General features: G+C 41.9%; 1 protein-coding gene across 2 annotated transcripts; it reads right to left on the bottom strand.

Annotated features, from left to right (window-relative positions):
• Window positions 1–4,894: 4,894 nt before the first annotated feature.
• On the bottom strand, window positions 4,895–23,118 carry LOC146981749 (phosphatidylinositol transfer protein beta isoform). Of its 2 annotated transcripts, XM_085787270.1 has the most exons (12): window positions 23,052–23,118; window positions 18,807–18,837; window positions 17,242–17,387; window positions 16,906–16,997; window positions 16,731–16,738; window positions 16,531–16,605; window positions 16,358–16,441; window positions 13,924–14,001; window positions 10,546–10,656; window positions 10,100–10,222; window positions 9,340–9,418; window positions 4,909–7,702 (listed from the first exon to the last, which is right to left on the bottom strand). In XM_085787270.1, the coding sequence occupies exons 1-11, from the start codon at window positions 23,069–23,071 to the stop codon at window positions 9,371–9,373; spliced, it is 816 nt and encodes a 271-aa protein (XP_085643396.1). In that variant the 5' UTR covers window positions 23,072–23,118; the 3' UTR covers window positions 4,909–7,702; window positions 9,340–9,370. The 2 variants fall into 2 exon arrangements, with proteins under 2 accessions (XP_085643395.1, XP_085643396.1); XM_085787269.1 differs by lacking the exon at window positions 9,340–9,418 and having other exon boundaries at window positions 4,895–7,702.
• Window positions 23,119–23,228: the final 110 nt, after the last annotated feature.

Below are 23,228 nucleotides of genomic sequence, written 5' to 3' on the forward strand. Positions count from 1 at the left end.
TCGCACAGAAATATATATATAATTTTTTTTTTCTTCAAGAGATCGTATTAACCTCTTTGTTCATTAGTCTACTACACTGACTTGTAGTCTATAGCCGTCTAGGCGACGAAACACTCCTGCAGCTCTCAAATCCTCTACTGGAACAACAGAGCAGAAACTCTGCACTCTGTTTTTTTCCTCTTTGTTTAGACCTCTCCACTTCTTCACTCATAAACAAACTTTCTCTCGCCCTTGCATCCACTGATCCGTGCAGTGACCACAGCTTCAGTGGATCAGTATTATCCCCATTACATCATCTTCTCAAAAACACACAATGCAATAACTGAGATACTGATGGAAAACAGACGCAGAATTACACCACCAACAGTCTGCAGCTGAACGACCGGAGGAGCAACCAGTTGTTTGTGCTTGTAACGTGGACACAGTCACGTCAGATGGATCTGTGTCACTCACCACTGCTGAGGTCATGCGCTGGATGTTACACTTCCTCTCGTGCCTGTAAGCAATCTCTGGACGATCAGGCCCATCTTTTTAATCTGAGACCTCGCTCACAATCAATGTTGAATAATGAAATCATCCCGTCCTGCCCTCGTTGGGTTTGACCTATCGCAGGTGCTGGCTGAGGAATGACTCCCCATCCGATCAGAACTGTTGCCTAAATATATCCGAGCTGATATTGATGCTGGGATGAAGGTATAAATTAGATTTATGTCATAAAGTGTGACCATCACAACCCAGTGACCAATCAAACTCGCCCCAGTCTCGAGTGTGAATCCACGTCCCACAGGGAAAAATCCTCCTTAAAAGACCATCTGAACTAAATCATGTGGATGATATTGAGCCTTGGTTCCGATAATCAATAGCATTCTCTTAGTATTATAGTCTGTAAAATAGAACATTTTGCAAGGCCAAATTAGAATAATTAACTTGATTAATTAACTTCAGGCCTGGATTACACTGGCCCAGATGTAAAGTTAAATGGAGCTATAACCAAAGATTAGGCATTGAACAATCGAAAATGTGTTATTTTCATGTTCTTATAAGTTTCAGAAATAAAGGGTAACAAAGTCAGCCTAAATACTGTGTGACATTAATTTTCTCCTAATGATATTTTATTAAGACAAATAACCTAGTTTCTGAAATATCTTAATTTTTATTCTGTACTTTTTCAGAAGCATGAGAGCTGCGTTTTGTGACGCAATTCTAAAACATTGTCTGTGGCTAACAGAGCTTATCAGACTCTCTTTGTGTGTTGGTATTTAAGTGTTTGCATTTAATCCCTGGTGAATTTTTTGGGATACCTTGGCTCTAGATCTGCTTGTGAATTCTGACATGGTCCACTTCATAGTCATTTTCCTCTGTGCAATTTCGCAACCTCTCCAAAAGAGAGAGAGAGAGAGAGATGTAGCCTATTTAAAAATGTTCCAAATGTGCTTTAGCCTACAATGGATCCAGGGTTGTGTGTGTGTGTGTGTGTGTGTGTGTGTGTGTGTGTGTGTGTGTGTGTGTGTGTGTGTGTGTGTGTGTGTGTGTGTGTGTGTGTGTGTGTGTGTGTACGTGAGGGGGTGTCTTTCCCTCCTAAGATTAAGAGAACTGTGTAATTATTTGAAATAAAGGAAACATGTGGGATTAAAATGTACTTTCATTCACCAGCATGGATGTTTTCTTTGGTGAAAGGAGAACTCTATATTATATCTTTCCGACATTGTGGACAGTGGGCATTTAGAGAATTTGCTGTCAGACAGCTCTGTACCGATTGGGGGGGTTGCGGGGGAGGAGAGGGGGTGGGCGATGAGAGACTTTTACCAAACAGACACAGTGCCACCTAGCGACTGGCGTCAGTGGGGAGTGTGTGGAATAATTGGCCACTGATGATGAAGCTTTCAGAAAATAGATTTGCATAATAGGAGGTATACATGTCTGAACTGGCATACACTGCCAACATAAACTCCAAAATCTACCTTTGAATATAAGGCATTAGGCACATGTACAATAATATGTGTATTTATTAATTTTTTGCAAAGCCTTTAGCACTAATAGTTTAATCGGTCAGTTTACATTCAAGAAGTGTATTGTTTTATTTTGATTTTTTTTTCAGCCTCTCTGATCCAACCCTATTACATCTGAGGGAACCAATATCAGTTTTCTTTTTTTCCTTTAACATTTCCAGTTGAGATATAAATAAGAAGGAATGTGATGTGAGATTTCTTAGATTTGCTGATATAATCATATACACTACATTTACATTGAATTTCAGTGTTGAGGGTGTTTTCAGTGAATACGTGGAGTGGCCTACATAAGATGGTCATTTTAACTAAGGTGTGTGTGAAAGAAATAACTATGTGTGTGCCACAAACTGCTGGCTTACAAACAATAAGCCCAGCCCTGTAGCTCGAGGGAAAGGCTGTATGTCAGGGGTGAGGCTGGAAACAGGTCAGGACAAGGCACTGAAAGGTGCTGGGAAGAAGTGTGTATATTTGGAACTTAGGAGGTGTGGATATACACTCCTTGCAGCTGGGAGGACAGAAGCTCCGAGCGAGGAGGCAGAGAGAGACAGTGATTGTGTTTTGAAGGAGACATGGTGTAAAGTACCTGTCTTCGAGAGGGGGAGGGAGAAAAGCATGTTGAGTTGTTGAGATGTTCTGAAGGCTGCTGTTGCTAGTGTGCTGTGCTGTGCTGCTAAAAAAGATCACACTGTCTCAGTATCACCTTGCTGGAGGACCGCCTCCATATCTGAGAGCTGGCTCGACGCTGCATCATTAGAGACAAACACAAAAGTGTGCATATCAAACTGTTTCAGCTGCATCTGCCATCACAGCTCTGTGAAGCCCCTTGGAAATACCAGAGTTCATGTTCACTTCTCAACCGATAAAAAGAAATGTTGTAGCGCAAAATCCCATTAAGAGCACTAGAAACAAGAATTCTGCAGCTCAACAGCAGAAAGAGAAATCAAGATATTGTTCTGACTGTAATACTAATACCCCTGTGAGACAGTTCCTGCTGGCTGTCTACAGTCCTCTCAAATGGAGACAGACAAGTTAAGTATGACAAACCGATGGCATGGTCTCTTTCCCCCTGAGTCCCCAGTGATGATAAATGCAGCTCAGAGCTGCTGCTCAGGCGACTTCATGACAATGGACAGTCTACAGGCTTTCAAGCACTGTCACAATACCACACTTCTCTGCAGTGATTTAGCACTCAATTTGTCTCAATATTTTACTCAATAGGACAAGATAGCAGAAGTGGATGTCCCTTCCCTACTCTTAATTCATGGTGTTAAGATTTTCCTCCTACAGACATACATTACTGTGGGGGTTGCCCAAAGAGACAGTTCCTTCCCTCGTTGAGGAAAACGGGGGTGGGTGGGGGTCATCCTGTGCAGTTGGGGCAGTGTGGAGCAGAGCCTCTGTGCGTCCTCTATGAGCCTGTCACTCAGCTGAGCCATCACAACTCCCCGGGTCAGGGCGGGTTAAACAGCATCTGTCATCCAGAGAAGTGCAATTGTATGAAGGGGAGGGATGCGACAGACAAACACCCAGCCACCCCCACCCTCCCCTCCCCTCCGTATCCCCCACCCCCCGCCTCTTCGCTTGGCTCCACACCTCTTCCACCTCTCTCAGAACAACAGGAAAGACTCAGGAGAATCTCTGGGGTTAAACTTGACCTGCGCCCGGAGGATGAGGAAACACTCGTGACATCACTGCCAACCCATGAACGCCAGAAATAACTTTCCTGTCCAAGAAAACCTGCGGCCCCTTAGCAAATCTGGCCCCAAGGGAAGGTCACATACACAAACACGGTAGGGCCGATTCAAACTGTGAGTTTAATCTTCACTGTGCCACTTCCTCCAGAAACAGAAGCCCTCACCCCCAGTGTGTTGTCTTGTGGCAGGAAATGCATCCATGTGGTGACACGAACACTGCCGCAGCTTTTTCTTCTGTATGGTGTCGGCCTTTGTGATCCATTCTGACACATGTAAGAACACAGGGAATTCTGCTTATGACTCGCAGCAGTGAAGCTGGCCGCTCTGGCTATCACGAAGTGTTTTTAGCTCCGAACATCAAGTCTTTCTTCGGCAACATGCCTGGATGTCCTGCTGTGTCACGTCTTGAGCGTCCCTTTGAGATTCATTTTTTTTCCTCTTCATCTGTTGCCTCATCTATTTAAATGACAAGGGCTCACTCATGACATGTCCCTTCATCTTCTCTGCAAGCGAGACACATGGATGGATACATGCCTACTGTAGACTACTGTGAGCTGCCACTTAACAGGAGGTGTGTGGGCGACTCGGCCCATCTCCCCTTTTAGAAACAGCATTATTTGCTTGTTCTGGGGCAGATATGACTGGTTTCCTTGCAGCAGGCACATGTGACTGTTCCTCCACAAACAATAAAAAAAAAAAGGCGGATATCTCCGCCGGCAGACTGGCGGCTCTTCCTGCTCTTTAGCACGGATTCCGCTGTTATTGTGCGACTCCTCTGACCTGCGGGGTCACTCAAAGTCTAGTCCATGCTCGAGTCAACTTTGCTGAGGGAGTGTTTACCTTATCTGATGTTCGTTTTACAGTAAAGGGCGGATAATTTCAAGCTCAACCCACATCTTCAATCAAAATCTGTTATTGTGTATTATATATTAGAGTGACTTAGACTGAGCAGACAACCGTTTAAAAGCTGGATACCTTGTGAAGACTGCATCCCTGGCTGGCCATCTGCGTGCTTGCTATTGCCATTAGGAGGAGAAATAGACACATCTCTTCAGCCAATCTACAAGCACATCCACTGCTCTGCGAATATAAATGCAAAGAAAGAAAAAAAGAAGTCTGAGCACATTCTCTTTGAGGGCCTCACCCCCAACAAACACATGTATACAACCAGACATGAGCAAAATCTGGACATTATTTTCCAGACAAAATTTATTTGATATTTAGGTACAATATGAAGACATAATGGCACACAAAGATCTACAGAAAGAAAAGGCACAAAATATCATACATTCACTACCGTGTCCCCTGAATTTCAAAAGCTGATCGGAAACATTAAAAAGCAAGCTGTTCAGAAATTATACAGTTGTAGATTTCATAAATTAGGATAAGACTGTACAGTTGCTTTGTGAATACTTTCCCCTATGTCACCTTTTTTGACAGATGGCAAACTGAAACCATTAATTTGAGTTACTCTCTTTAGCCAACGTGTTTTTAACTGACAGCAGGCGTCATTTAGATAGACTTGGAAACATAGATTATACTGAAGACTTTTTTTGTCGCACCTTGAAACACAGACACACAGACACATACGCACAATCCCAGTACAGTCACAAAGATCAATGGGATGTCTCGTGTACTGGAATAAAATGGACCAGACTGTGTCACGACCACCTCCCATCATACTGAAACTGTAAAACCATGTTTCCCATAGAAAAAGATACGGTGAAGGGAAGTGAATGGTTTCAATGAGCAACAATATCATAAGGATCCTTGTGTCGTCTTGTTCACCTGAGAAGATTTTGTTGTTGTTGCCTCAGAAATTTGCTTCCAATTTTTCCTATTTAAAAAAAGCCTACAAATTGCTCAATACATGTAAACATATCAGAAATCCATCTACGTTCTTTGGACAAACCAATAACCCATTACTGAGGAAGTGAGCACATTCCCTCATGAGACTGACAGAAAATAAAAACAATCTTTGAACCCAAAAGATTTCTTAACATCAGTGTCTTAAAAATGTGGAAAATAGATTTCTAAAAAAACAAATCCATAATTCCTGTTGCACAATTTAAGACATTGACACACCAGAAAATGAGGGGAAAATAACACTTACAACCAAACAACACCAGTAAGAATCAGATGAGGAAACCACCTGTACTGTAACACAAGTGATGATCAACACTGCAGGCCAGTGCCACATGATTCTGATGCCTAAAGGGAGAAAGTGCAGTATGGAGTTGAAAGTGTCATTAAAACGGTTGGTCTGAAGCAGAGATGTAAATCTGCAGCACTTTGCAGCAGCAGTAGCAGTGTACACCTGGCTGTTGCGGGCATGACGGACAAAGTTCTGCTGGCTGAGGAATTGCACTTGCTCAGGCACTGCGACACTAATCAGGAAACATACAAGGGAAATCACATGCTATTCTATACCCTGAAGAAAACAAAAAGTTGTCACAAAACGACTTAGCTCATAAAGCTCTCTCTGCCAAGATTTACTCTTAACAAGTAGCAGCTAATAGCTAGTGCTAACAGTTAGGGCGTCAGGAAAATTGCCAGTCCAGTCAGAAACAAGGGAGGTAGCTAGAGCAATAGCTGGCAGCAGAGATAACAATTGGTTTAATAATAGGTCCAATAGATATAAGGGTCAGGAGATTAAGGCAAGCAGTGCGTGGTGCTGGTGTTGACTGGGCACTGATAAGGCAGTTATGAATTTGTAAACACACCTAGAATGAAGCAGCAGAAGAGGAGGTGGAGACGGAGAACTTCGGAGAGCCAGCTGAGTGAGACAGGCCTCTGGGGTGGGCCGGGTGAGGTGGGACGAGCAGTGCGGTGCAGTTTGGCTTGTGACAGAGGCCGGAGGGGTGTAGCACCATCTGTGACTGTTTTTCAGTGCAGTTCCTCTGGGGACAGCTGTTAGGGAGGTGAATGCTGTGTTGTATGTTGTGTGTGAATGTCTTCAGAATAGGGAGTGTGTGGGGAGGGGAGGAGAGGAGGGAAAAAATAACAAAAAAAAAAAGAGTGAGAGCTGTAAACACTTCCAAAGTAACATCCTTTAGCTGAGCAAGCTTGCAGGGATCTTCCCCACTTGAGCTTTTAAGTGATCAGTCACCGCAAAGGCATCCACACCTGCGAGAGTGTTTATGTGTGAGAATGAAATCACATGTTTATCCTCATGTGTACAATGTATGTGTGTCACATGCATGTGTGGGTTTCTATTAAATCTGCACAGGAGTGAGAGCAAATACCTGTACGGGCATGATTGTCAGTGCTAATAAGATGCAGTACTTTGGGTAAGGTGGGGTTATGAGGGAAGGATTACAATGGGCCAAGGCGCCAAGGGTGTTAGTAATCTCTTAATGGGAGCTGTGGCAGGAAGGAACATGAGTATGACAAACAGACAGACTCGTGCCAGGGAATGCAAACCACTGAGCTGCTGTGTACAGTTAAAACCAAGAGGGAGACAGAAAGGTCAGACAGGGCATCATCTTCAGAGGAATGTTTTGGAGGGTAATATTAACAAAATAAAGAAAAAAAAGGAAGAAGAAAAAAGAAAAGCCGAGATAATACAGAGGAAATATTTGGTCCAACACCTGCCACTCTGGAATCAAACCAATGAATTTGCTTTTGTAAAAATTCTCTCTACTGGAAGTAGCTCCTCTTCATATCTCTCCAGAAGGCTTGGTCTCGTCAATAACATGATGCTGATACCTGGCCTTCCTCTGCCCGGGAGATCAAAATTAACCAGAGTCTTATCAGCTAGGATCGTGTTGGTTTCTAGAAATCAATTCCTCAGTGGATAGAATGTCTATGATTGGGTGCAAGTCAGGGATCCACTCTATTGATTGAAGGTAGCAGTGCCCCATCCTCCACAGCCTGAATCAGTTAAGGAAAAAAGTGGCACCGAAAGACCATCGCTGCCGTCATTGTGGGTGTTTGAAATCCTTTGCCTCTTCATTCATCTGCAGCACTGGTTCCCCGGACTTCACCCTTTTTGCGAAGCTGTGGGGAAGAGGAGGGAAATAACACACGTTAGATTTATGCAAACCTAACAGGTGAGGGCAGGTTTAGTGGGTGTTTCATTCATTGCATTCAGTGGAAGCCCTCATGAATCTTTGCTGGTTGTGGTGCAGGGTGCTGACTCATTTCTATTCATTACACATCACTAAGTTTTACTTTTTGCATCACAAACCATTAAAATACAACAAAATGTCTTTACAAACTAAAATCTTCAGCCTGCCCCTAAAATCTACTCCAGCAGTCTTATCAAGCCTCTTGTTTGTCCTCTGGGTAGATAAAAGCATCACTTTCAGATTCTCCCACCCTGAGGCTGATGGCTTTGGAAAGTCAATTAGTGTTAGAATCTGATAGCCGAACACCTTAATGGAACAGTTCAAACTAACAGTGGCACTAAACAGAGGAATAGACGGATCTGATGAAATGGCATGAGGATTCACCCTCCCACTTCTCCATCCTTTTTCCCCATCCTCCCTCCCTTTTTTCTCAATCACAGCACAGACTCCTTCTCAACTGCAGAATTCCATTTGTATGTTAATGAGGGAAAAAGGAGCCATCTTGAAGCCACCCCCCTTTCTTGTCCTTTCCTTCTCTCAGGCCCCCCACCCTCTTCTATACCACCAGCATCAGTATACACAAAACAGGCAAACAACTACTACTGGTGCATCTTCTCCATAACTTAAGAGTTTCTCATTCACACACGCCATGTTGCCAACAACCTGGATGGTTATGTCTGTACGTAAGCTTTGGTCACCATCACCTGGTGTCATCCCATACAGTCCAACTGTGACCCTGCTAACCCTTGAGCCCCGAGGTCCAGGCCTTTTCGGCCTCCTCACCACAGCCCTCTTTGATGGCACCCGCCTGTTTACTTACTCCAAAGGAAAATGGGAAACACATGCTGAATTGGGGCGAGATGTGAGGCTAGTGGAGAAGGGGGGGGGGACTGAGCACAAAATGCTGTATGCTGGTAGTAAGCCAGGAATGTTTGAGCCTGGCCCACTTTGGCCAGTCCAGCCCGGATTCCTCCCTTTTTCTCCTTGTACGGCCAAAAGCTCCCAGACTGATATAGTTCCAAGAGCAATCCAGTGGTGAGGCTTTACAGAGAATGTGATTCACAGAAATTAAAGCCTGTGACTTAAAAGCAGACTGTTTTCCTTCTCTGCTGTGCATTTCTCTATGGGAAGGCTCTAGATTGCAGGTACTAGTCTGGAGCAGGCCTTTGTGTGTGTGTGTGTTTTTAACTACTGGCCACCTCTTAAAAATAGCATGTGTGATTCTGAGAAGTTCTGCCCAGATGTCTGGATATATCCAAAGAACAAGCCACTTACCTACACAACACATACACGCAAGACACATTCATCCAAACCATTTTCACCGGGTCAGCAAAACACCTGACAACTTCACACATACGTCATGTCTCTCTGTGATCTGGTGTTATTAATTAATTCAGAGTGAGCTATGGAGTTGCATGTAAATGCATTCACACATGTGCACTTATAGACATAGTGGATTAAAGCCATTTCACAACACCGAAGTACAGAGTGAGAGCAGCAACACAGAAATCCCATGAGGAGCAAAGACAGCATCTAAGAGTCTGGCCTTTACCAGTAGGAACTTACAAAGCAACACTCAGACATAAACCTGGCCTGGCTACTCGTCTGCAGCCTTTGTACCTCGCACAGAGCCCTTCTTACGCATCTGGACAAAAATAAAATACAGTAAATCACAGAAATGGGAATGAGGAGGCCTGTGGGGGCAGCTAGGACAAGGTATCAACAAGATGGTGAGTTTGTTTCTTTTAGGTCCCAAAATGCTATTCTGAAATAAAAATGGAGGCCAAGTAAATAACATTTGTAGAGCAAAATATTAACAGAGAACAGCTGAGTGGTTGTATTTGGAAGGTAGCTAGAGATACAGTCAAGTTAATTGAGATTTTGTATGGATATTCAATTAAACTTATCAATTGTTTAACAACAAACATCTGTAATCCACAGAAAAATGAACAGCAGAAAGCACAAAGCATAAAAACAAAAATATACTAATTATTTCCAGTACAAGAAGTAAGCACATGGTTATAGTTTAAACAAATATTCTTTAAAAAAAAAAAAGGGGATTAGAAGACACATTTATAGTGGACAATGGAAAATCATTTGCAAATATGTACAGTGGATAAAATGGCGATATGAATATTCATTTTATAAAGAGTCATTAGACACCGTCACACTGCTTCATCTGCATCTCTGGCAAATATTACTAATTAGTGATGGCAGAGTGTGTACACTCCTGAGGCTGGAGGCAGTTCTGTGCACAAATCCAAACAATGACCAATATGCACAAGATTTCTAATTAATTATGGATCATTTTTATTTATACACTCACCTCGTCCAACTCCCTCTGTGTCTCTGCCTCCATCCGCCGGATGTCATCCATAGTCAGCTCCACCCACTTATCGATCCAACAGAAGAGCTGGCGGTGAAAGTTAGTGAAGATCCTCTTCTCTTGCTGGGGAGACAGTGAAATGTCTGATGTCATCACATTATCAACACCACTCTTTGACAGATATGATGGAAAACATTTTTTTTATGATAATGACTGATATGTAACATGTTTCGTCATCTGTGGATGACCATGCAACAAAAGACAAAACTACCTTTTCATCATAATACATATAAACTTGTGTCAAGTATCTGAATTGTGACCTGGCAGTAATAAGGTCAATCAGGAGTAAAAGACAGTGCTGCTTTTGCAAATGAAAGCTCCCAGAGTACATCCCATGAGCCTACAGTATATAAATGGAGTGGGCGAAGTGTAAATATGTTACTAACCTCATGGATGAAGTTCTCCACTTTGGTCTGCAGGCCCCACCACTTGAACTTGACTGTGACCAGTTTGTAGGCACACATCCTTGGGCAGTCGGTCTTACTAACCAGCTCTTTCTGTTGGGAGAAGAGCACAGCAAAACAACGACAAGACTTACTACCCCATCACTTTTTAACAGGATCACAGTAAATAACGGCAAAAACTAGACAGAAACTTTCCAATGAGAGAATAATCGTAAAAACAGCAGACGGCTGAGAGAATATTATTTTAGACTCATCGTGGCTGCTTTCAAAAACTAAAAATCATTAATACATAATGCTTTGGGTATGGAGCTTGCTGAAATAATTATCAATATGAAGATGTGCTCTGCACAGATAAAAGTACCCTAATCTCCAACACACTTTCTAAATCCATCTGCTGCTTGCACTCTGCCTCCCTCTGAAGAGAAGAAAAGGGAGAGGAGGGGGGTTGGGGCAGAGCAAAGTGGATAAACTCCAGATGAAGGGACCATTTCTCTGCCTCCGCCCTGACAGCGACACCGTTCCCAACAGGCATGCCTTTGTGGCCATGGAAGGCAGATAAAACGGTGCTCGCGAAGCGATAAGGGCGTCGCGGTGCAAAGCTGGTTACATTATTAACACCCAGGACCTGCTCGCCCCCAGAACACACAAACTCTCCCTCCGAGAACACCTGTTTAATTAATCACTTCATTCTGCCTCGGCATTCCAAGAGAAAATGCCACAGACCCGCCTCAATCACCCTCATCCCACTGCCGTTTGATGCTACGATCATGGAGGAGAGCGAGAGAGGGGAAATGAGAAACATTTCTAAATTTGCAGTGGGTTTAGAAAAGTTGTCATCGCTAAAGGAGAACTTCACATGAAACGGATTCTACATCAAAACATTTACGGTGACATTTCTTCTCTCCCTCTCTGTGCCCCACTCAAAGGAGCAGAAGTTTTCAGAAATACAAAGGGTACTGATATGCAAGCATGTGTGCATGCAGAGATAGACAAGAGTTTTATTGCTCTGAGAAGCTGGCAGAAATTGTGCCTCTGTTGTCACATAACTACTTTTTTTTTTTACCTTTTCAAAAACAGTCTTTTTCCCATGTCCACAGCAGACGGGAAAGTGATCTAATTAAAAACACAAAATAAAAAGTTGTGCTTCTTTATTCATACTTTTTAAAAGCTGTTTGGGTGCCTTTGTTCTGTAAAAATTCTTGAAGCAGAGGAAAGTTTCCCATGGTGAACTTTGGGGGCTCCACAGCAGAACTGAAATTCTCAGCGCTCCAACAGTAAGCAGGACCCATTTGTGAGGCTGTGGGTTATGACAGGGTTTAGACGGAAAAGCGGCAAAACTCCTGACAAAGTTTCTGTGTGGATGAGTAATGTCTTATTGACTTATTACTTTCAATCAAAAGTATATCAAGCCTATTCCAATTTGCTGCTTTTCAAATTTAGTACCAATGTCCGTACACAGCACCCCCCTCCCCCCCGTTTCCGTCTTCATCTTCTGTCACACTCGGAGCCTGGCAGGCGGAGCTCAGGGTAGAACCTTTATCTGACCCAGTGACTTGAATTTTCTATTACATCCAATTAGAGGCGAGAAAGAGGTAATTTGTCTTCATCACATTGCAGCCTTACAGTGCTGCAGACACCACTCTAGCCTTCCACCAGCTCTGCGCTCCCAGAGCCATTCAGATTACTACAGGCAATGGTGTTTAAGTCTATGTGAAAACAAATCAACATATAAGTCTAAATTATACGAATATAAAGGCCCAAAATAACTGTGCAAGTTCTAAACGGCCTTGAGTCTATGTGAACAGGTTTGAATAAGACTTGCACATCTGGACGTCGTAATTTATCTCCTAACTTCTTTGAATAACTGCATTAGCTCTGTCAAGTTACATAGGGACCATGAGTGATGTTTTTCAAGTCCAGCCACAAATTCTTGAATGGATTGTGGTCTGGACTCTGTTACTCCGGGACACGAACATTGTTTTTAGGCATTTCCTGAGTAGCTTTGGCTTAGTTTTGGGGTTGTTGTCTTGCTGGAAAATTAATCCTCTCACAAGCTGTACTTTTCTAGCAGACTGCAGCAGGCTTTCCTCAAGGATTTCCCTCTCTTCATTCATTTTACCTGCTATCTTCATAAGACTTGTGAGACATGGTGCAGAGGAGCATCTGAGCAGCTGCCACCAGTGAACAACACACACAAAGCTCAATCTTTGGTCTCAGACCACTGAACTTTCTTTTGCTGCATTTTATAGAGTCTCCCACATACCTTCTGGCAACACTTGCCAACATGTCACATGTTGTTTCAGCAGTGGCTTTTTGTTTGTTGTGGGATTCTTCAACAACTGCTATGAGCATGGTGTCTCCCCATTCCCACCACTGAAGCCTGAAGCTTCTTCAGAGTTGACATAGGCCTCTCTGTGGGGAGGACAGTCTGCTCCAGACAGATTTACAGATGTTCCATATTCTTTCCATTTTACTACAACCTGACTGAGTTTCATCAGTGCTTGGAAATTATGCTTAACTGGAAGGTTACACAAGCCATGTTGCCAACTTTAAAAATAACTGCAACAACCATTTGTAATTATGGGGAACTGCTCAGAATAATCTAGGATCACAACCGGATCTTGTATAAATGACCATCATATAGTCTGAAATACAGGGTCAAGCAAGTTGAATTGTGATATCAATTGTCATTTGTGTGTGAATGTGATAAAACCATAGACTGTATAAAGCATGGACGTAGCACCCGTGACATCACCCATTGGTTTGGGGGAGTCTGTTTTGTGATCCTACTACAGGCATTTGAACTACGCCATCTTGGATTTTAGTGGGAGTGTACTTTCCATATTTGGGAGGAGAGGCGGTAACTCTACGGGTCAGCCGGCCGAGAACTCGCCCAATGAACTCGAAGCAACCAAGCCAAATCGAGCTAGCCTAAGGCTAATCAGCTAGGCTAACAAGCTAAGCGGCAGCTACACAGCAGTCAGACCCAAGTCCGACCCGACTGTTAACCACTGGATGTAGCCGCGGGCCAACGTAACCACGCCCCAATTTATGTAAGAATTTTAAGCCTAAACAACACTAAAACGGTTGTGGTACAAAGAAATTCACCCCCCCAAAAGTGTTTTACGGAGGTGGAAACTATCGGTAGAAACCAAAAACCAAAAACCAAAAAATGTACCGGTAAAGTCGGCTATTTTAACATGGGGGGTGTCAAAGGAGGGGTCAAAGGAGAATTGCTCACTTCTGGTCCCAGCCCCCAGCGGCAGCCGAGGAACTGCAGTGTTTTGAACGCGGAAGTGGTATTCACAGGTAAAACCCACAACTCCCCCCTTGGATAAAACATATTCACAACAGCCTTACCTTCCAGGTGGGCCCAAGAGGTCCTCTGCCAGTCTTAACTGACTTGAACTTGGCGGGATCCTCGTCTGGCTTGTAGTCCTGCAGTAAGAACAAGTTGTACTATGAAAACACAAAGCACATTGTATCTGGTCGCTGCAAAGTCTTCAAAAAATGTATCTTTTACATATTTGAATAGTTATTCAAGAATATGCTTAAACATTTAAATAGTTATTCAAGAATATGCTTAAACATACATTCAGAAATAAATAAGTGTTGTGTTAGAGATATGTTAACATATAGACATCTTTTCCAAAAACAAAAGTGCTATAAACAAAAGACTTTCACTTAGCATTCAGTAGGTTACAGTATTGGTGATCTGTGGAGCACTGACACAATCAGCAATCCCTGTTCATTAGGGGGAAACTGGAGCTAGTTTGTCTAATGAATGTGCTTCAATCAGTGCTTGTGTTACTGCAGTATGTGTGTGTGTCTACAGCCGCTCTGTGCAACAGCACCCCCTTATGCTATACATCCACCACTCACTGTAATGTCCTGTCAAACCTATTTTACTGAACTAAACACTTATTCCCCATTGTGCAGGAGAACCTTGATCCCATGGTAGAAAGATTTTTTAAATGATATTAGAAAAATACCAAGCGACACCGGGTGCATGCGCCAAGCACATGACAAAGTTGACTTCATAAAGTAGGCAAAAGAAATAGTAATACAAATAAATGAAATGGTTTTCAAATCATCAACAGCTCAAGGGCCCAACAATTTCAAATAAATCATGATGCGCCTGCAGCTAAAAGCTACTTTTCAGGGCTATCGGCCAACAGGAGGGTGCCCAATGTGTGAAAAGAGATAGAAACATCCACACATACACACACACACTAATTTGGCTGTTTTAATGCTGAGAGCTCCATCACTATAACAATACAGTGTGCAGCACTAATGAGGCCTGTGAATCGATGTGCCGTGGTAGACGAAAAGGAGATACTCCTCAAGTAAGAGAGTGTGTGTTAGAGCGCGAGTGTGTTTGTGTCGTGTGTGTATTTGTCTAGTTCCGGCATACGAACCACTATGAGCCTTAATTACACTAACAAACTCATCTGTGCTGGCGGTACGCCCCAGGCCCTGCAGCCATGCCTGAGGCTGAGGGCTGATAGGGCCCTCAGACACAACACACTGCTCCAGCAAGGCAAACACGTCCGCCTCGTTAACTACCCACCGCAAACAAACACGCGCACACACACACACACAAACTAGTGCTTCTCAGTCAAATAGCCACACATTTGCACACAAGCACACACTGAGACACAGTGAAATGAGGCAATGTGATGTCAAATAACAGCAATAACGTGCAACATCTTCAAATAAGATTTCAGAGATTGTAAATAGGAGTATCAAAAACTTATATTTTGAAATATTGAGGCAGTCTTAGAATGCTTAAATAGTGTATAGAAGTCTTAAACACCAACATTTCAAGTAGCTGACACTTCAAATAGAGATAATGCACATATGTTCAATTCATACTGAAATGGTAATCAGAGATGTCCTGAGCCTGTTCAAGCTTATTTTCATGGATCACAGTTGCAACATATCCAGCAGAGTGAGACTTCGTTCTAGTGTATCACGTGACCTCCCCTAACCCAATTAGACCTTCACTCCAGTGAAGAATATCAACTTCTTCAGTTTATACTTTAGATTCTTGAACTGTGACCTTCAGTTTTTTCCTAATAGAAAGAGATTAAGTAGTCCGAAGCTTTATTACTATAATGGGATAACAGACGATTTAGTCAACATTTAAGTTGTATAATTGTGTCCGTGTCGGTATTGGGTTCCATCATCTGACAGAAAAGACTCATATCAGGGGACAAAGACAGTTGGGTGGGACATCAAAAAATGGTCACATCATTCTATTGTAACCCACTGTTAGTCCGAGGGCCATATGTCTCATTGTGCTTTACATTATGGTAATACAGACAGTTACTAAAATACATCTCCAGCCTGGGAACCTCTAAAACGGCTCTTAGTATTCAAGTAGTTTTGTATGCATGTATTCAAAAAATATATACTCCCAATTGCTTTTCACGTGAATATTATTCAGTTCCTTTACTCAATTAATTAAGCGGCAACAACTGTATGTTCAAGTCAAGTCAATTATTTAAATACTCCTAACTTGCTGTGGAAATGTCAAATTAAAATGTTAAACATCAATAGATTGTGGCTCCAGTGTCATGAGTTACAGATATCCATGTTTCTAAATCAATATAATAATTTTTTTTCAATGAGGAAATCCCTGAATCAGTAATGTATTACACCCTCAAAATATTAATAAAATAATGATAGTTATGCTTGTCACAAATCATTCCTTATGTAACGGGGATTGGGTGTGGTAGTGATCAGATTTGTCCACATGAAGGCGCCAAACTTTTCTCTAGTTTCTACTTACAGCAGAGGACACTTGACTTCTGTCTGCGATGTCGATGGGCACGACGCCGACATTCTGCCATGTGGAATTGTCTAGTTTGTGCACCTGAACAACAACAACACAAACACAAAAAATAATAATTGAAAAGCATAGAGTCAAAGCTGATGTTCAAACTAGAGATTATATTTACTCACGTTTTCCTGTGTCCCGAGGTCTGGTTTGTGCCATGTCTCAATCTTAATGAAGAAATTGTCTTTCATATACTCATTCTAGAGGAGGAGTAGGGATATAAGAAAACAATATAAAAAGTGAAACCTTAAACATTGTTGTATCTATGACATGCTGATGATAAAAAAGACATAAAAAAAGACAAAGGCCATTTCAGGCTACCTACCGTCACAACTGGATCAAAGTTAGACATGAGGAGAAAAAGGGAGAAAAAAAAAAAATCATTACCCATGCAATAAAACAAACACGATAAAATCACAACACACATGTATTTAACCAAGGAAAGGAGCACAGGTTTTAGGGTAAAGCAACGGTAAAACGCTATGGGGAGGGGAACTCACTGGTTCTGCAGTAGGGATAGGCATTCCAGGCCTTTTCATGGAAGACCAGGGAGCCTTCAGGGGCTACGAGCTTGACAAACCCTGGGACTTTACTGTGGGGTGGGGGAACAGGATGGAAACAGGTAGATGAGGGGAGAGAAAGGGGAAAGGAAGACACATCGTTTCACTTTACAGGAGCTCTGAAGAGAAGACTGAACAGGAGCGAAACTTGGAATGATTCATAAAGATTAGACAACACTGCCATTGGCTGGTAGCAAGGTGCCATTACACTCTAAGAAGGCCGCTATGAGATGAAATAACTGGCTTTTACAGTGTTTCAAGAAGGAAGGTACGCACCTCTTTAAGTGGTAGATTTTGTGTGTATACTGTCCTTTCTCTCCATTATTTTCATAGGGCTCATTCTTGAGTACCTCGATGCCCTCGCCACCACCCGTCTCATTTTTACTCGCCTCTGCCACAGAGAACAGCTGACCAACTTGATACTGTAAACACAAAAACAGTCTTTCACAATATGCACAGAAAATAAATGTTACAAAAGCTACACATAGCTCATGCATCTTTCTTTTTTTTTTTTGCCAATTAGGGCTGCATGATTGGGTCGTGGTTAGCGCCTCGCTATATAAATACAGACCATTTACCATGATATGAAACATCATGATGAAATTATACAAGCACTAGCAGACATGCGATTTTAGTGGGATTGAAAATGAAATTGACAATGACATTTGTTGGGTCTCTTGTATTAAGTCTTAAGAATATGATTTGTTAATTTTGTTAATACATTTAATTTGTCTGTGTCTGTACTGTATGTGGTTTTGTGGGATCCCAAATCCCAGTTTAGGAACCACTAGATTAAAGCCCTGTGTCATGCTTGTGTTGTGATTATAGGGAAATCTATTATTGTTAATAAATCATTCATTACTTGATAAGTGTTCTAAAATTGAGCCACTAAACATGCCAAAATAAACTTGCTGAGATATGTTACTGTCCTGCAGTCACTGCAGTGGATTGCACAGTTACATCATGTGCCAAGAAAAACTAAGTACTCAAACAAGTTTGTGCCAGAACTGTGGTGTGGGAGCATGAGTGTTTTTTTTTTCTTCTTTCAAATTATACTGCTTGATTTTCCAAAACAAAATAAAGCAACAGTAATCCTAATCTGGACAGTGTAGTTGATTTGATCAGAAGATTGTGTGATAGATTTGGCCTAAAAATGTAAATAGTCTCATTCTCAGGCTATGATGTTTGAACAAGAGACGGTGTAACAGATTATGTTGTTTGCTTAGGTTTCAGCCATCAGAGCCCTTATTAGCATTTATTGCAAAAAAAAAAAAAAGAACAAGGAATGAGCTTTAATATGCAGCTCTAATTGCTTAAGAGATTTCATCACCATATAAGGCAGTGGGGTGAGTCTGGGATTAGTGACATAAACCTCTATAAACACAAGGAACAATTGCCTGCTTATGTAAAAACCAAAGGATTACAAATTATGTGTTTTTGGATACAAGTGTGTTGTCTTAACTTGAAACCAGCTACCAAACACTTGACATGATAAAACAGTGATGCATTTACCATTCATTAAATGATATACAGCAATCATTTTAAAGGAAGGCGTATTACAGAGATGTATTGTGATTCCTATTAACCACTGCTCTATGACACATTCTCAGACCAAATATGGGATTACGATTCCTCTGCATGTCAGACTACAGGGAAGAAAATACACTGCTGTGGAAAGCGGAAAATATCTATTAATACAACCAGTAACTGTAAACCAGTTTAGGACCACCAAAACAAGTGTTTCACAGCCTATGCACTCTCACACATTAGCCTAATCTGATGCCAATTATGATCAGGATGAACGGTGGGTGAAAATATGGTAATAAAAACTGATTACTCACCTCTTCAACGCTACAAGGTAAAACCACACGGCTGCAAAAGAAAGAGAAGCTTGTATCATTCACTCAATATCGAGCAATTCTGCCAGAAGCACTACAGTTTTACTACAAGTCAAAATGAACAGACTTAGTGTAACATGAGCACCAAAAAGACTTACATTCATGGATAATAACATTTTTAGGCTTGTGTTGAAAAATAAAAATTGAAAAAATCTATGGGAGATTAAACATTACCTTAAAAAATATATTGATATTACAAATGCATAAAAATATCACAATGAATAAAACTTATCTTTCAAATCAAACCTAGAACCTGGCATATCTAGAAGAAACATTAGCATTTAAAAACAAAACTCTTAATGCTTTATGCATTTACAATGACGTGTAAGTTGCCCCGTCATGCTGCACACAGTAGAAGCAAAAATGAAAATGAAAACCCAGTACAGAAGATTGGGCATTAGAGATAACCTCCACAAAGCAAAGAAACCAGTACTGCTAAGGAACAGGAAGCTGGTTGTGGTCACTCTTCCTGAGGAAAAAACTACTACTGGCTACGGTAGTTTCACACACTGCTGATTTCCAGGAGTGGAAAAGTTTGAACTGAATGGAGCCAAGACTTAATATACGGTAGGTACGAGATGTGACGTGTAATTAAAAGAGAGATCAGAGGAAGTGTACCCAAAGATGCAAGTGATGCCATCTTGGGTTAAAATCATTCCTTGAACAACAAATATGCTGTAACAGAAGGTGCAGCTGTTTGAAAGGTACAGTCTTTACTCAATATGTAGTAAAGGTATACTGTGACTTTCCTTCGAATCCCAGCAGAAGTCAACTCCAGGGTGTGGTAAGCTCAGCTGCACTCAAAGCAATTGCAACATTTAGGCTGGTGAACATGAAACTTTTTTGCAGTGACCACGAACCACACCAGAAAAGAAACAACATGGTAGTCAGAGGAAGTTCTCTCAAAATACAAACCTGAAGGAAGGCTGTATTTGACCTGACACAGACACACACGTCTTTGCTTCCAACCAACGTGCTATTTGACATGGTTAATGTTGAGCTGGGGCAAAACAGTGAGAATTTACATATGACGCGAGAATGACACTAATTTATTAACTTGTGTTTAAATGAGTCCAGTCTTCACAAATGTTTTAGTTCACTCCAAGTGGCTGTGATGAGAGTGATACCATCTCCAAAGCAAGGATTCCTAACGTGTGATGTTGCCTTTCATCACAATTATCAAGAGGCACAGGGGCACATCATAATAGTTCTCAAGTCTGAAAAATGATCTGGATAGGGGTATCTTGGTTTAATGCAGAGAACTTGTTTTAAAAGCATGCCTGTCATTTTAAGTGGAAAATGATAGGAGCACGTCATAGTTGTGTGCTGTGCAGACAATCTGCTGTCACCAACCCTAGTTGGTGACTGCCCCTCCCCCCTGTGCTTGATGCCGATTTCAGAAATGTCAGCATAATTTTCTGTTTACCACACAAGTGATGGAATAAAACCTATGCATTGCAGAAGTGCGCAAGGGTTTGTAAACATGTTTAAAAATATTATGTATTGCCACCCTGTGGTAACACTGTTACTTGTTGTCTGACCTGTATTTTCTGTGAAACACAGAATTAAACCCACACATCTAACCTGGTAGCAAAATAAACTACAGGGCTTTAAAAATAGATGTATAGATGTGAGAAATACCCTTTAGACCTAAAACATAATCGATTGAGAGGTAGGTTGCAATACAACCAGACATGATGAACTCTCAACAAATAATAAAGGATAGGTTTGGGCATGTTCCTAATAAAAACATAGCATGGACTGGAGTGAAGTGCTTCAAGGGTGGGTTCAAACCACTTGATATGATATACATACTACCCAGGGGGCAAAATCCCAGTTTTTTGAAAAACGGACACGGAGCGTTGTAAAAGGTTTGACACCAGAAATGATATCTAGGTACTTCAAGGATTAAAACCTGGGTGGACAACCCGGTCAACTAGCTGCTGGAAAGCTACAGGGGGCCAAAACCCCTTTCTTGGGTCATTTTGCTGGCGAAATGATGTAAATGCAAATATTTAGGTACTACAATGGCATAAATAGTCATACAACTATAAAATTTGGCAGAGAGTATCTTGACACATAGGGGGAGGCATGAAAAAAAGATTCTGGGGTTTGTTGCAACTCGATTTTAAGATATCACCCTCAACATCCCAAAAAAGACCCAAAAAAGTACTGTTCGCCTGACAAATTCTAATGAAAATGATTATTTATATAAAATATCTATGCTTAACATGTATATAGAAAATTCCCCTAATTCATAAGCTTCCATTTGAGTCCAAGATAGCCCTTCTACTAGCTACTGGAAAGCTACAGGCTGTCTCCAAACAATGCAACACCTATTGTGAAAAACTACATGTTAACTAGCATGATCAGAAACCATTCTATTTCTGGTCTCCCCAAAGTGAACAGATAGATAGAGAAGACCGATGGCCACAGCAAGTGGGGCTTTTGAGATAGAAAGGCTATCTTGGACTTAAATGGAAGCTTATGAAATTTTCTATATACATGTTAGGCATAGATATTCTCCATAAAGTGCTGAAAAATAATAATTTTCATGAGAATTTGTCAGGCGAACAGTACTTTTTTTGGTCTTTTTTGGGATGTTGAGGGTCATATCTTAAAATCGAGTTGCAACAAACCCCAGAATCTTTTTTTCATGCCTCCCCCTATGTGTCAAGATACTCTCTGCCAAATTTTATAGTTGTATGACTATTTATGCCATTGTAGGACCTAAATATTTGCATTTACATCATTTCGCCAGCAAAATGACCCAAGAAAGGGGTTTTGGCCCCCTGTAGCTTTCCAGCAGCTAGTTGACCGGGTTGTCCACCCAGGTTTTAATCCTTGAAGTTCCTAGATGTTATTTCTGGTGTCAAACCTTTTACAACGCTCCGTGTCCGTTTTTTTGCTTTGCCCCCTGGGTATACTGTAACCTACAAAATAACACTAATCTGTCAGTCAATTTAACGGGGTCTGTTTGTATTTCTCTCCACTCAATCCTAGTCACTTGTATTGCTAATACTAAGGCCATTAAGCTTCTATTTGACGGGCTGACAAACATCCATAAATCTTATCTGTTTGACTCCTGTCAGTTTCCTGTTTTTTTGCTGACACTTTTACATGAACTGTGACTCTTTGAAATGACTTTAATTCAATCTGAGCAGGAGACACCGCACACAGCTTTAACTTCACGATAAAATACAGTATAACTCGCGTCTTTTACAACCCAAAGCAAATACAACTACCGTACTTCACTGGATCGATAGACTAATTTTGTAACAGACTTCCTGCCTGCATCTAATCTCACAGCCATTTACTGATGAAGTCAAAGTTTCAAACTAGCGTGCTTATATTTACAAGTAGCTACTAGCTACAACAACAACAGCAACAGGCACACAGGTTTTCTCAAACAAGTTTAGCTAATGTTTTCTTTCCACTTCTCTGTGTGTGTGTATGGTTGGATTACTGCACTGATACTTTTCCAGTTGACAGCTGATTTAACGTCAACAGGAGCATCCTTTGCTTCAACTTCATGAGTCACACATCTACCAGCTAAGTTAGCTAACTTAGCCTCACCTAAACACTTCTGACGCTAGCTAGTTACTCCAATTAGCTTAGTTTGACACATACACACACTCGCGTATTTAATCAAAGTATTTTATGGGGAGTAAGATTAGCTGGCGCCGACACGGGTGTAAGTGTCAGTGCTGCTAAGATAACATTAGCAGAGCTGGGTGACTCTGCTCCCAGGTTACACCGTTAGGTTAGCTAGCGTTAGCAAACACTGGGCTAAGTCCTAGCTTAAGTTAGTTTGAAGTTTTACAGCCTGAGCGAGCAGACCTCGATGCGCCAAGTCTTTTAAACTCCTACCACAGACCACAGCCTGACGTGTTCAAAAGTCAGCTGCTTGACGTGGACGCCTGACAGACTGTGAGATGAGAGCAGCTGTCACACAGCGCCGCACCGCGCCGCTGTCAACGCCGGTAGGCCACAGCAGCAGCTCTTGAGCAATCCCACCCTTCCCTCGTGTACAGTATGTGACACAGACACCGAGGCGAGATGAAAAGTTTTCGTCCGTGTCCTGGCACCGAAAAAAAACACGGTGCCCGAGCGAATCCGCCCTTAAACGACACCGTGGTTTCAAAAACGATAGAAACAGAGCAGTTAATGCAGAAACTGGGCACTTACTACTCCTTGATGAGAACCATCGTTGCTCGCTCCTGTCTGTCGACACTGGCGCTGCCCAGCTACCGCTGATTGCCACTGACGTCATGAGCTGCTAAGAGCTGCGGCGGCCCCTCCCTGGTGAGCGGTGATTTGCAGAGGCACCCGCTAATTAGTATAAACCAATAAGGTTTCTCTATT

This window comes from Trachurus japonicus, chromosome 9 (genome assembly GCF_045865225.1).
Source record: "Trachurus japonicus isolate A0001 chromosome 9, Traja_1.0".
NCBI lineage: Eukaryota > Metazoa > Chordata > Actinopteri > Carangiformes > Carangidae > Trachurus > Trachurus japonicus.